At 61.5% G+C, this 13027-nt stretch overlaps 1 protein-coding gene across 1 annotated transcript; it reads right to left on the reverse strand.

The window, feature by feature from the left end:
- Positions 1-58: 58 nt before the first annotated feature.
- On the reverse strand, positions 59-12596 carry LOC133350983 (exocyst complex component 3-like). The gene is made up of 14 exons (XM_061565857.1): positions 11596-12596; positions 9136-9355; positions 7978-8166; positions 7326-7636; positions 7034-7215; positions 6799-6916; positions 6152-6277; positions 5167-5267; positions 4669-4779; positions 4099-4276; positions 3295-3417; positions 2293-2454; positions 1506-1630; positions 59-1307 (listed from the first exon to the last, which is right to left on the reverse strand). The coding sequence occupies exons 1-14, from the start codon at positions 11761-11763 to the stop codon at positions 1115-1117; spliced, it is 2307 nt and encodes a 768-aa protein (XP_061421841.1). The 5' UTR covers positions 11764-12596; the 3' UTR covers positions 59-1114.
- Positions 12597-13027: the final 431 nt, after the last annotated feature.

Consider the following 13027-nt stretch of genomic DNA (forward strand, 5'->3'; position numbering starts at 1 on the left):
AGTCGACAGGACGCGTGGCTTTTGTAACGTCTTTATGGCAACTGAAACAACGCGAAACTGCCTGCATTTGTAAATATTTTCATAAAGGGATAAAATCATGTGCAGTCGTCTCTTGTTACACGTACTTATCCAGCGACGAGGGGTGTTGCCGGATTGAAACACCAGCGTCTAGGCACCAATAACACCACTGATCACAAGCCTAAAGGACCAACACTCGTTCTAAGCACCAACATTACAAATGGACCCCATTAATACTTGGACGCTACTTAATACTGTAGGACTGTAATAGCTGGGACAACACCCAATGTGAGTGTATATGTCTGTGTGCGTGTGTGTATTGTGTGTGTGTTGTGTGTGGTGAGCGGTCGTACAGCGATTGGGGCGCTGCACTATAAACCTGGAGACCCGAGTTCGATTCCGCTCTTGGTCAACACCAGTGACGATGATCTGAACCGGTCCTGGGCCTCCCCTAGGTCAACTCGGCCTCAAATTATTACATCGCCACTGGGTAGACAGGTGGCTGGGCGTGGTGCTGGCCATCCACCCCTCGTGTGCCGTGCCCACTAACAGCACTTGCGTTATTGTTGTGTGTGTGTGCCTGTTGTCAGTGTGAGTATATGCGCATCACTACAGGAAGAAGGTGATATCGAATAAGCGCTACTTAGCTGTGTTTAGGGTTGGAGGTTGCTGGGCATGGTTTTGATCAAATGGGGCCCTTGTCAGGAGTAAGTGTGCACACGGCCTAATGAGCCTTGCAAGCAACGCGACAGGACAGCTGGCAGAACAAGGCCTGTGGGTGCCTCAGAGTTTTGGGGCTCATCTGTTGCGGTTATGAGTTGAGAGTGAGGGGTAATGCTTAAAGTCTAGAGAAGAGGAGGAGGGAGCTTGGGTTTCGTGAGTCAGGGCATTACGAGTCCCGGATTGAATGGAGTGGCTTTGAGTCCAGGATGGGGGCTGGACAGTGGGTAATAGCGGTTGGGGTTGGATTTGGGATTGTAGTCATTATTGAGGTTGGAGTCGTGGTTGGGGTTGTATTTGATCGTTGTGGTGTCTCCACGTGAGACTCGGGGCTCTCTCGCTCTCCCGCCCTTGACCTCGTCGCTACGCACTCGGCTCATTTCCCGAGCTGGGGCAGGAGGTGGCTCGTCACGGGGATGTCGGCAAAGAAGTTTAGTGCGGCGACGCTGGGCGGCGCTGCGGGGGCACTGACGTGGGCCCGACGCTGCATCATGCACTCGGTGAGAACCAGCCGCATGTCCCTGGTGGCATCGCCACGCAGCGCCAGCACCGCCCAGATGTGCTCCTCTCTATGGGCAGAGGTCAGGGGTCACGGAGGATCTTTCACGACCACATTGACCTCGCACGTCAACGATGCGGCCGTGATTTTCTAATGTACGCGTTGACGGAGCGACCCGCGTGTCGAACGTATACTTTGGTTTGTGGTGAGGAGATGGTGAGTAAATATTGGGCCGTGCGGGATTGGGGCCGCGTGCGTGGGGCCTCACCGCACGTCGGGGTATTTGTGAAGGAGGCCCGAGATCTCCAGGCACAGCATGGAGGTGTCCTTGAGGCGCACGAGCTCGGCCAAGGCCGGGATGACGTCACTCAGCGAATCCTCACTCAGTGGGCCCTGCACACCCATGATCGCACGAGAGAACGTGCACGCAGGGAGGACACACAGACGGGCGTACACACGCACAGACGGGCGTACACACGCACAGACGGGCGTACACACGCACAGACGGGCGTACACACGCACAGACGGGCGTACACACGCACAGACAGGCATACACACGCACAGGCGTGTGGCACACTCCGGAATATGCTCAAAATTCCTTGTGTAGCCCTGTATGCTATTGAGCAAAGTATTAGCGAGCACCTATTAAGACCGATGCGGTGCACGAAGGTGGGGCGTCCAGCACGTGAAGAAGCAGGTGTGGCAGGCTCGCTGCTCGCAGGTCACGGCACCCCTGCTCCCCGTTGGCCCACGCAGACAAATAACCCCCGCATCGCCTTCACAGATATTGGGACAAGTGCTGTTAGCGAGCACCTATGAAGGCCGTGCCGGCCTTCATATGTCTCCCTAGTGGCGAAGTGTACACATCACACCAGGTACTCATTTGAGGCTGAGTTGACCTAGGGGAGGCCCAGGACCAGTTCAGATAATCGTCACCGGTGTTGGCCGTGAGCGGGAATCTAATTCGAGTCGCCGGGTTCGTAGCGCAGCGTAGCGCTGACCGCTCCCCACGCGCGCGACCTCTGCAGAGCTCAAGCAACGACTGAGACGCTCACGTGGGAGAGCTTCTGGAAGAGCTGCTTCAGCTGGCGCGCCTCCCACTCCATCTTCTCGGCGGCCTCGCGCCGCTCCTCGCAGCCCTTGAAGGAGACGCGGCGCTGCACGGCGGCGCGCACGAACTCGCTGACGAGTCGGCGGTGAGCGCGCTCCGTCAGCTCCTGCGGGAGCCACGGAGATCGGGTGCGGGCATCGAGTGGACAACGCGGGGACCCACAGGGATGTGCAGGAATGCATGGGGACACGAGGGACACTATGGAGACGCATGGTTCCATGGGAATCCAGAGGGACAGACAACGACATTAATGAAGCAGTCTAAAATGAGAGTTGAAGGGGGTCGTTCTGAAAGGTTTGTGCACGTGAGTGCGGAAGCGCGATAGAGGGAGTGGTCGCATGTGCGTGATGCTGTGTGGAAGTCACATGGCCTGTCGCTCCACACAAAGATTTGGGTCATCTTGGCGACAGTTATGCTATGCTTGCGAAACGTGGACCCCTCGCATGGAACATCTGCGCCAGGTTTACAGATCCTTGAAATATCTGAACACACTCCCATTGGTGAGCTCCGACAGGCAAGGCATTGGCTGGGTAAGCAGCCCCCATGTCCAACCACGGCATGCTCAAGCAGTTTTTGTTTGGCTGGATAGAGAGGGGGCTAAACGACTACGAAACAGACTAGAAAAGAGATGGGCTGATGTGGTACACGAGGATGTTGAGATGAGTGAAGTTGCCGATGACTGGTATTCACGGTGTCAAGATCAGCCTCTGTGGAGAAGACTCGTGGAGAACACGACTGGGCAGCTGGAGGCAGTCGCCCTCCAACAAATGAAGGGCGGATGATCAACGCTTACAACAGCGAGTGGAACGTGGAGCGACTAAACGAAGCAAGTTGGCATGGTGAGGAGCACAGGTGGTGCATCTGCCAGTCATCTCAGTGAAACCATGGCACCTGGGGTTTTCCCGTGACCTGTCTTTGTGTGTAGGACGAGCCAACGAGAGCGCACCTGCAGGTACGGCTTCTTGAGTTTGGAAAAGTCGCTGAAGTAATCCTCAACCGTGGCACAGATGGTGTCCATGGCGCGAGAGCTCGAGACCCAGGCCCTGGTGAGCAGCTCCTGCAGCAGGGGCTGCATCACACGCGCGCACACGCGCTCGCTGTCAAGTACACGCGCACACACGCGCATTCACGCGCGCACACAAAGACAAGCGTGCGCACACAAAGACGAGCGTGCGCACTCGAGCAGCAGTTCCCGAATTTTCTAAATCCACGCGCTGTCACTGTCAAACCTCCAAACGATTACAGACCGCCGCGTACCAACAGTTTCCTTCAGAATGCAACCGACTCCGATCATGGGGTCTGCAGCTGCTCGACGCAGCACTTCCCACGGCCTGTTGGGAGCCGCTGTGCTTGAGAACATGCATGCCAGCACACGTACACACACACACACTGGAGAACGTACACACCTACAAATGATGCACACGTGCACGAATACACGCGCACGATAACCGCGTGCCTGCACGTACAAGCGCAGCGTCTCTGCCGCTCCGCTCGCACGGGCCGCTTCACAGCATCTACCACATCTCACCAGAGCTCACCGGATCTCACCAGATCTCACCGGACCATTGGTGAAGTGTGGTCACTCCGAGGGGCCCAGGTAGACGGAATGAGATGGGGCCCCGCGTCCAATTTCGCCCCTTCTCTTCGTAGCCCGGTGCTGGGCCCCTCGGGCCCCTCTGGGCCCCGGTGCCGTCGCACCGCCTGCGCACCGTCTGGTTTGTCGCCCCGGCGGGCCCCGCGGGAGCCTCACCTCGATGTCCAGCAACACCTCGTCGAGCAGATACTCGCAGGCGTCGGCCGCGATGCCGTCCAGCTGCGTCGTCAGGTCGGGCAACCGCGCCGGAACGGGGGCGGCCTCCTGGGAAGGGCCCTCCACCCCCGGGGCCCCGAATGTCGGCCGCTTCTCCAGGAGCTGCCTCATCGACTCCCTGCGATGACAAAGAGCCCCCGGGTCGCCTTGACAGACCGTCTGGGAGAGTCCAGACAAGTCGCGCCTTTGAAGGCCAGCATGGCGCACGAGCGGGTGGGTGGCCGGCGCTACGCCCTGTCACCTTTTTCTCCTAAGCGCCGATGAGTTGACGCGAGGGAGGCTCAGGAGCGTAAAACTAACTCGGTCACTGGAACCGTAGCGGCAGTGCGCCGACTGTTGCGCCATCACTCCGTGCGATGGACGCACGCACGAACACACTCCGTAGGGACGTCGGTCATATCCAGTTCCGCTTTGAGGATCGGAGTTGTGGACCCTTGGAGAAGAGTTGCTGAGTTCGACCTGGCCGTGTGCGGAGCGAAACGGACGCACACACTTGCTCACGCCACCTACTTGAAGGCAAGGCAGTTGTTGGTGGCGGCCGTCATGTATTGTACGTAGAAGGGCGGCAGCTGCCGGTTCTGCGCGTGCTCCTGCCGATATCCGCCCAGCACCGCGCGGTACCTGGAGGCGACGTGCGTGGATACGCGCACCGACACACACACACACCAACACACACACCAACTAACACACCGACACACACACACACCAACACACACACCAACACACACACACCAACACACCGACACACACACACCGACACACACACCGACACACACACACCAACACACACACCAACTAACAAACCGACACACACACCGACACACACACACCAACTAACACACACCAACTAACACACCGACAAACACACACACCAACTAACACACCAACACGCACACCGACACGCGCACCGACACACGGGCGGACACGCACGCAGTCGTGACACGCCGAGGCACAACCGCGGCAGATGGCACCGCCGGATCGAGACTCGCGGCCCCTCCTCCTCCTCACCTGCACAGGAAGGTCTGCACCTCCAGCAGGCCGATGGTCGTGGCTCGGCCTACGAGACGGGGACTCACCTGGGAGGCCACCTGAACGTTCTGCTCCAGCATCTGCGGCAGGGCAAGAGAACGGGAACAACGACCACGGGTCGTCACCATGCCGCCTGTTTATCCAAGAAGCAAATTGTTTCAGGGTTAGGGTCCTGCTAGGTTTTTATAGTTGTAGGCGATGATTTCAGATTTGGTCAACTCGTTTTTGAATGACGTCACGGCATATTAAACGTCCACTGCAACGTGATTAATATACCGCAGTATTAACCAGGGCCAGCTGCCGCATCGAACCGCGAGCTTCTGCAATGAGCAGCATATGCACTACCGCTGGGCCCTGACACTGCCTGGTTCGCCTGACAAGCATAACCCTCGCTGGCCCGGCACACGTGACCCTCGTTCACCTGGCACACGTGACCCTGCCTCACCCGCCACACCTGCCTCACCTGCCTCACGTGACCCTCGCCCACCACACGTGACCCTGCCTCACCTGCCACACGTGACCCTGCCTCACCCACCACACGTGACCCTGGCTCACCTGGCACACGTGACCCTGGCTCACCTGCCTCACGTGACCCTCGTTCACCTGGCACACGTGACCCTGCCTCACCCGCCACACGTGACCCTGCCTCACCCGCCACACGTGACTCTGGCTCACCTGCCTCACGTGACCCTGGCTCACCCGCCACACGTGACCCTGCCTCACCTGGCACACGTGACCCTGCCTCACCTGGCACACCTAGACCCTGCCTCACCCACCACACGTGACCCTGCCTCACCCGCCACACGTGACCCTGCCTCACCCGCCACATGTGACTCTGGCTCACCTGCCTCACGTGACCCAGGCTCACCTGCCACACGTGACCCTGCCTCACCTGGCACACGTGACCCTGCCTCACCTGGCACACGTGACCCTGCCTCACCTGGCACACGTGACCCTGGCTCACCTGGCACACGATGGCAGGCAGTGCGGTGTGGAAGTATCCGTGCTGGTCGGTGTCCGGCTCCTGGTTCCGCATCCAATCGCGACGCTCGGCCTCCAGCGCCTTGCCCAGCCACGTGCACACGTTACTCTGCGCACGCCGCACACGCGCGCATCACCGCACACGCGCGTCACCCCACTCCGCGTCCGCACCGCCGCATTTACATGCGGCTAAAACACCGCGATGGCATGCGGCGTTGCGCATTCACCGCTTGTTTCAGAGGTTCACGGTTCAAATCCAGCGGCTACCCTGGTTAATACTGCGGATGTAATAACCTTAAAACTACCACGCGCTGTCTGCTTCACAGTGAATGTTAAAGATCCCATGACACCATTCGCAAAAGAAGGCCGTTGTGTGCCGGCGTCAGGGTCCGATTTTTCCAAATTCGAAAAATTACAACGCAAATTACTCAATGGGTCTGCCCCGTAGCTTCCTGCCAGCGAGCCTTCCACAACTCACGCGATGGGCTCAAAGTACACCTCGTCTGGCACAAATGCGGGCGTGGTGCTGCCGTTTCGGCCTTAACAGCTTAACGGGAGCTCGCTAACAGCACTTGCCGCAACAGCCTGTGCAGGCTACGCGGGGGTCTTTGTCATCGCGTCGTGAGACACCTGGAGCGTGTGCAGGTACTTGTGCAACAGCGCCTCCACCTCCCCAGGCGACAGCAGCGGCGGCAGCTCCTCCACGGAGACCTCCGGGGCCAGGTCGGGGTGCCGCATCATCTCCTCGCTGCGGGCGGACACAACTCGGCGTCGTCGCAAACCTCCGACGCGTCCGCCATCGCGCCCTGCTCCCTCCGACCCCCGCCACGAGCCCCTCGATGGCGCGGTCGTGGCGCGCACGCACCTGGGGTAGGTGTGCAGCACCCAGGTGAGCAGCGACACGATCTCGTTGGCCTCCAGCTGCTCGGACACGATGTCTCGGAGGTGCGCGCCGAGCGCCCGGTGGTAGAATCTCAGCGTCGCGGAGAAGATGTTGTACTTGGGCGGGAAGCAGTGGGCCATCAGCGTCTTCACCACCACCAGATCCTGCGCTCCACCGGCATTCACCGTTGGCGACCGCCGGCGACCACGCGCTGGAAGGGGGCGGCGTGCGGGGCGCGGCGTGCGGGGCGCGGTATGCGGGTCGCGGCGCTCACCTCGAGGATGCGGCGCTGCAGCGTGTCGAGGTGCCGCGCCAGCCACAGGCTGTCGTCGTCCCGCGTGTCCGTCTGGCCGCTCTCCACGCGCGTGCTCACCGTCTGCTGCAGCACCTCCATGCAGCGGCGCCGCAGCTCCTTGGGCCGCCCCGGGGCGACGAAGCCGGAGCTCTGCCGCCGCTCGTCCGCGAGCGCGTCCAGCCCCTCCTCGCGCTCGATGACCCGAAGCGCCGACACCAGCATGGCCGGGTCGCGCCGCGCCGTGCCGAGGCCACGCTGCACCACGAGCCAGAGCTGCTTGGCGAGTTCCCCTGCGCGGTGGTGGGGGCGCGCACGTGAGGGGGGGGGGGGGGGCGCGTGTCGCGGTCAGCGCGGAGAGGAGGGGTGGGGCGCTCCGCGTGGCCGGTGCTGTGGTCGTCGCCTGATAAACATTCGGGACAATGGATGTTGAGTCCCGTTCAGAATCTGGAGACTGGAGGACACCGATGAGCTACGCGGCTCTTTCTCACAGATGTCTCCGAGGCCACGGCCGGGCCGAGATGACCGGACGACTTCACGACGCGAGAACACGAGCGAGCGATGCGACGGCATCGCCGCTTCCAAAAGGTTGCGCCGCCCGCGCCACGCCGCCCTCGCCGCCCCGAGTCCGTACCGGCGAGGGACTCGGCGCAGGAGAAGTACTCGCGGATCAGGTGCAGGTTGGCGGCGTTGCCCGCGTCCTTGAGGTGCTGGCGCAGCAGCAGGCTGTCCCGCGAGTGCTCGAGCTCCATGAGGTTCTTGTGTGCGGCCAGGAGCTCCCCCTGCTCGATCCAGTCGCGCGTCTCCTGCTCCAGCTCGCGCACTGCGCACGGCAGGGACACGCGGGATAAGCACGTGGCACACACACACACGTGGCACACACACACACGTGTCACACACACACGTGTCACACACACACGTGTCACACACACACGCGTCACACACACACGCGTCACACACGTATATCACACACACGTATATCACACACACGGAACACCGACACGCACGTGTCACATATACACGTAGCTATATGTCACACATAACACACATGTATGTATGTTAAACTTCGTTCGCACCGTACGTAGCCAACCGTGATAATCGTAGGTGCGGAGGAAGGACGACACGTGTCACATCAACACCTACACGTGTCGCAAACGCACGTGGCCAATGACGCACGTGGACGACGACTCCACACAAACGCGCGGCTGCTGCAGCCGCAAGGAACGAGGCAACTGCGGGAGTCTGGAGGCCCTGGACACACGCGGGGGTCGCGGGGGTCGTGGGGGCAGCGCGGAGCGGACTCCGTGCTTCCAACACGAACCGGGGCGGGGGGAACCGCGGGTGTGGGGGTGGGGGCCGCGACCCGGGGCCCACGCAGGAGGCGTCCCTGCAAGTGGCACGAAGCGGCCTCGCCCCCCTCTCACTGCAGCCCGCCCCGTCTCATCCCCGTGTCCCCACGATCTCAGCCCGGCGGCACCTGCCATGTCGGTGCGTGAGCTGGTGGTGCCTGTCGGCCGCGTCCTCTGTGTCGCGGGGAGGGATGGCGTCTGAGTTGGCGGCACTGTTCGGGTCGTGTGGCGTCACCGTGCAGTGGGCTGGGGTAGGGGGTCTCGTCGCGGTCAGAACCGTGCCGTGTGCGTGGGTCACGTCGCCGTGTGCGTGGGTCCACGTGGCCGTGTGCGTGGGTCCGCGTTGCTCGCGTCAGCCAAAGCGGGGGAAGCTCGGGCGAGTGTCAGGGCCCCCCGTGCCGCTGCTACTGCCGCTGCTGCTGCTGCTGCTGGCGGGGCCGCACCGCTCATGATGATGCGCGTGTGCTCCACGGCGGCCGCCAGCTGCCCGTGCTCGTCCGCCAGGCCGCGCAGGTCGCCCAGCGGCTCGAGGGCCGCGAGTCCCGCCTCGCGCTCGGCGCGCACCCCGCGCAGGGCGCGCCCCGTCTCGCGGGCGCGCGCCAGCGCCCCGTGCAGCTGCGACAGGCCCAGCCGCACCCCCTCCAGCTGCGACTGCAGCGCGCTCTGCGGGGCGGCACCGGGGAGGGGGGAGGGGCCCCCCTCTGTGAGCGGGGAGTGGCGCTCAGGAGACGACGGCGGCGCCGCTCGCCATCGCGTCCCCGAGCAGAGCAGAGCCCGCGGTGGCTTCACGCGCCATCTCGGAGATGGCGCTTCACGCGCCATCTCCGAGGCCGACGTCGTACCCGACGAGGGAATCGCGCACCGCCTCGACGCATGCCGATGTCGACACCTCCTGGCCCTATTTGTGTGTCTCTGCATGCACAACGCGGGCATTGGGTCAATACAAACTCTGGCTAGGCTTCGACACACGGGATCTCACCGGTTGAGTCAAGAGTCGAACGCGCTCCAGTGTCTGCCCGTATAAAACCAATATGCTGCGGTGGGATGCGGGCCCGACTGGTCGTCTGGGCTGTCGAGAACAATTCCTCTATTCACTGGGGAGAGATAAACACGGGGAGTCGGCGGTTGTCTGCTGTTCCTCGTATTCTCCACATCGACGCGAGTGATTGTGTCGTCTGCTTCACGAACATTCTACATTTAAACCCCGATTGTACAGCGCGGGGCCAGGCCTCTATCCCCGCCCCCGTCTTTATGATTCCCTTTAACGCAGTTCATGAGCACAGGGCTCAGGTGCCCAAAAACGTCAAGCGGCCGGAAACAACCAACACTGGCAAGTTGCAATTGATACGAGTTGACACGTGAATGTAGCAGCAAGATTACTGCAACAACTTGGGAGACGAGACGATGATGGAAGAGCCAATTCCCAAGTGGAGCAGTGCAAGGGAAGAGGCAGAAAGAGAAGCAGCCTCCCCGCAGTGCGGCGAGAGTGAGGCTGTTGTTGTGGCCTGTGCGGCGAGTGGGCGAGTGTGGGCGCGTGAGTGGCTGTGTGAGTGGCTGTGTGAGTGGCTGAGTGAGTGGCTGTGTGAGTGGCTGAGTGAGTGGCTGTGTGAGTGGCTGAGTGAGTGGCTGTGTGAGTGGCTGTGTGAGTGGCTGAGTGAGTGGCTGTGTGAGTGGCTGTGTGAGTGGCTGTGTGAGTGGCTGTGTGAGTGGCTGTGTGAGTGGCTGAGTGAGTGGCTGAGTGAGTGGCTGTGTGAGTGGCTGAGTGAGTGGCTGTGTGAGTGGCTGAGTGAGTGGCTGTGTGAGTGGCTGTGTGAGTGGCTGAGTGAGTGGCTGAGTGAGTGGCTGTGTGAGTGGCTGTGTGAGTGGCTGAGTGAGTGGCTGAGTGAGTGGCTGTGTGAGTGGCTGTGTGAGTGGCTGAGTGAGTGGCTGTGTGAGTGGCTGTGTGAGTGGCTGAGTGAGTGGCTGTGTGAGTGGCTGTGTGAGTGGCTGTGTGAGTGGCTGTGTGAGTGGCTGTGTGAGTGGCTGAGTGAGTGGCTGAGTGAGTGGCTGAGTGAGTGGCTGTGTGAGTGGCTGAGTGAGTGGCTGTGTGAGTGGCTGTGTGAGTGGCTGAGTGAGTGGCTGAGTGAGTGGCTGTGTGAGTGGCTGTGTGAGTGGCTGAGTGAGTGGCTGTGTGAGTGGCTGCGTGAGTGGCTGCGTGAGTGGCTGCGTGAGTGGCTGAGTGAGTGGCTGAGTGAGTGGCTGTGTGAGTGGCTGTGTGAGTGGCTGTGTGAGTGGCTGTGTGAGTGGCTGAGTGAGTGGCTGAGTGAGTGGCTGTGTGAGTGGCTGTGTGAGTGGCTGAGTGAGTGGCTGAGTGAGTGGCTGTGTGAGTGGCTGAGTGAGTGGCTGAGTGAGTGGCTGTGTGAGTGGCTGTGTGAGTGGCTGTGTGAGTGGCTGAGTGAGTGGCTGTGTGAGTGGCTGAGTGAGTGGCTGAGTGAGTGGCTGTGTGAGTGGCTGAGTGAGTGGCTGTGTGGCTGTGTGAGTGGCTGTGTGAGTGGCTGAGTGAGTGGCTGTGTGAGTGGCTGTGTGAGTGGCTGTGTGAGTGGCTGAGTGAGTGGCTGTGTGAGTGGCTGTGTGAGTGGCTGTGTGAGTGGCTGTGTGAGTGGCTGAGTGAGTGGCTGTGTGAGTGGCTGAGTGAGTGGCTGTGTGAGTGGCTGTGTGAGTGGCTGTGTGAGTGGCTGAGTGAGTGGCTGTGTGAGTGGCTGTGTGAGTGGCTGTGTGAGTGGCTGAGTGAGTGGCTGTGTGAGTGGCTGAGTGGCTGTGACATGCTGCAGTGCGGTGGTTGAACGCGACGTGGATGAGACGAAACACTCGGCCCGGTGCCGACCGACACGGGCGGAGGGGCTCGCCGAGCGGAGCGCGGGCACCTTGAGGCGCGTCTCGAGCGAGGCGGTGGTCCGCGCCTCCCGCTTGCGGTACTGCTCCACGCGCTCCAGCTGCTCCGGGTACTGCAGCATGAGCGACACGCGCTTGAGCGCCGTGCCCAGCGCCAGCCGCTCCGTCTCCTGCTGCGTGGCGCGCACGTGGCCCAACATCCCCGCGCACGCGGCCCCCCGGCTCGCCGTCTCCCTGGGCAGTCGGGCTGGCTGCTGCTCCCGCAGCTGGAGGGATTCACGCTGCGTGTGTTGTTTGCTCCCCCACGCGGGGGCGATGCCGCTACTTCGGTCCCGCTGGAGAAATCGCTCCACCGCCGCGCTGTGCTTCTCTCAACAGCGATTCCTTTGTGCGGAGAAGGGGCCACGCGCGCCTCCCCCCGCCCTTCCTCGACACGGCCGCCCCTACAGGCTACGGCCCCTACAGGCTACGGCCCCTCCCCCCTTCCACGCAGCCCCGAGATTTGTCCCTGGAGCTGAGGCCGCTGTCCCTGGTGCTGAAGTCGCTGTCCCTGGTGCTGAGGTCCTAATCGAGAGCGATGGCGCAGAGGTCGCCCCGCTGGTGAACAGCGCGAGGGGTTGCACGCGGTGGCGCAATGCACGCGCCGTAATTGATGACGGCACGGGTCGCAAAGACCATTGCGTGACTGAAAAGAACTACGTCATCGCGGCCCTAACAGATTCCTCCACGAGAGGGCGATGGAACGGACGAGACTTGACGGCGGGCGGGAGAGAGCATCCCAAGGGCACGGGATGTGTCCCGTGCGAACACAGCGTGCCGGTTGCATCGGGTAAACACGGGGCAGTGGCTGTGTGCGCTCATTCGCCCGTTTTCGAGGCCTCTGGCTGAAGAGCTCGGGGCGAGCGGACGCTTGTGCCGAGACTGCGCGAAATCGGCACCGCTCAGCCCATATCGCGCGTAGCGAGCTCGTAGCGAGCTCGTAGCGAGCTCGTTGCCAGCTCGTTGCCAGCTCGTTGCCAGCTCGTAGCGAGCTCGTAGCGAGCTCGTTGCGAGCTCGTTGCGAGCTCGTAGCGAGCTCGTAGCGAGCTCGTTGCGAGCGCGTAGCGAGCTCGTTGCGAGCTCGTAGCGAGCTCGTTGCGAGCGCACCGTGCAGGCACAGGAGGAGAGGCTGCACGGAGAACTGGAATTCCGAGGGCGCAGCGACTCTGGCGCGTCATTGGTTGGGGGGATAGGAGGTGGGACTTGTAGGCAGAGCCCAGATGGAGCGTGTTTGCTAATTGTTGCAAAGGTTCACGGTTCGATTCTGCAAGGCTGCCCTGGTTAATACCGCGGTCTATTAAACTTACGCGACCTTAAAGAACCAGTGACATCATTAAAAGTGTTGGTCATTGTGTCGGCGTCATGTTCCAAATGTGAAAAATAAACACCGCAAATTACTCATTTAGGAAACAGAAATCGTCATCC

The sequence above is a fragment of the Lethenteron reissneri genome, chromosome 35, assembly GCF_015708825.2.
Source record: "Lethenteron reissneri isolate LAM-NWPU_2019-01 chromosome 35, ASM1570882v1, whole genome shotgun sequence".
Classification (NCBI taxonomy): Eukaryota; Metazoa; Chordata; class Hyperoartia; order Petromyzontiformes; family Petromyzontidae; genus Lethenteron; species Lethenteron reissneri.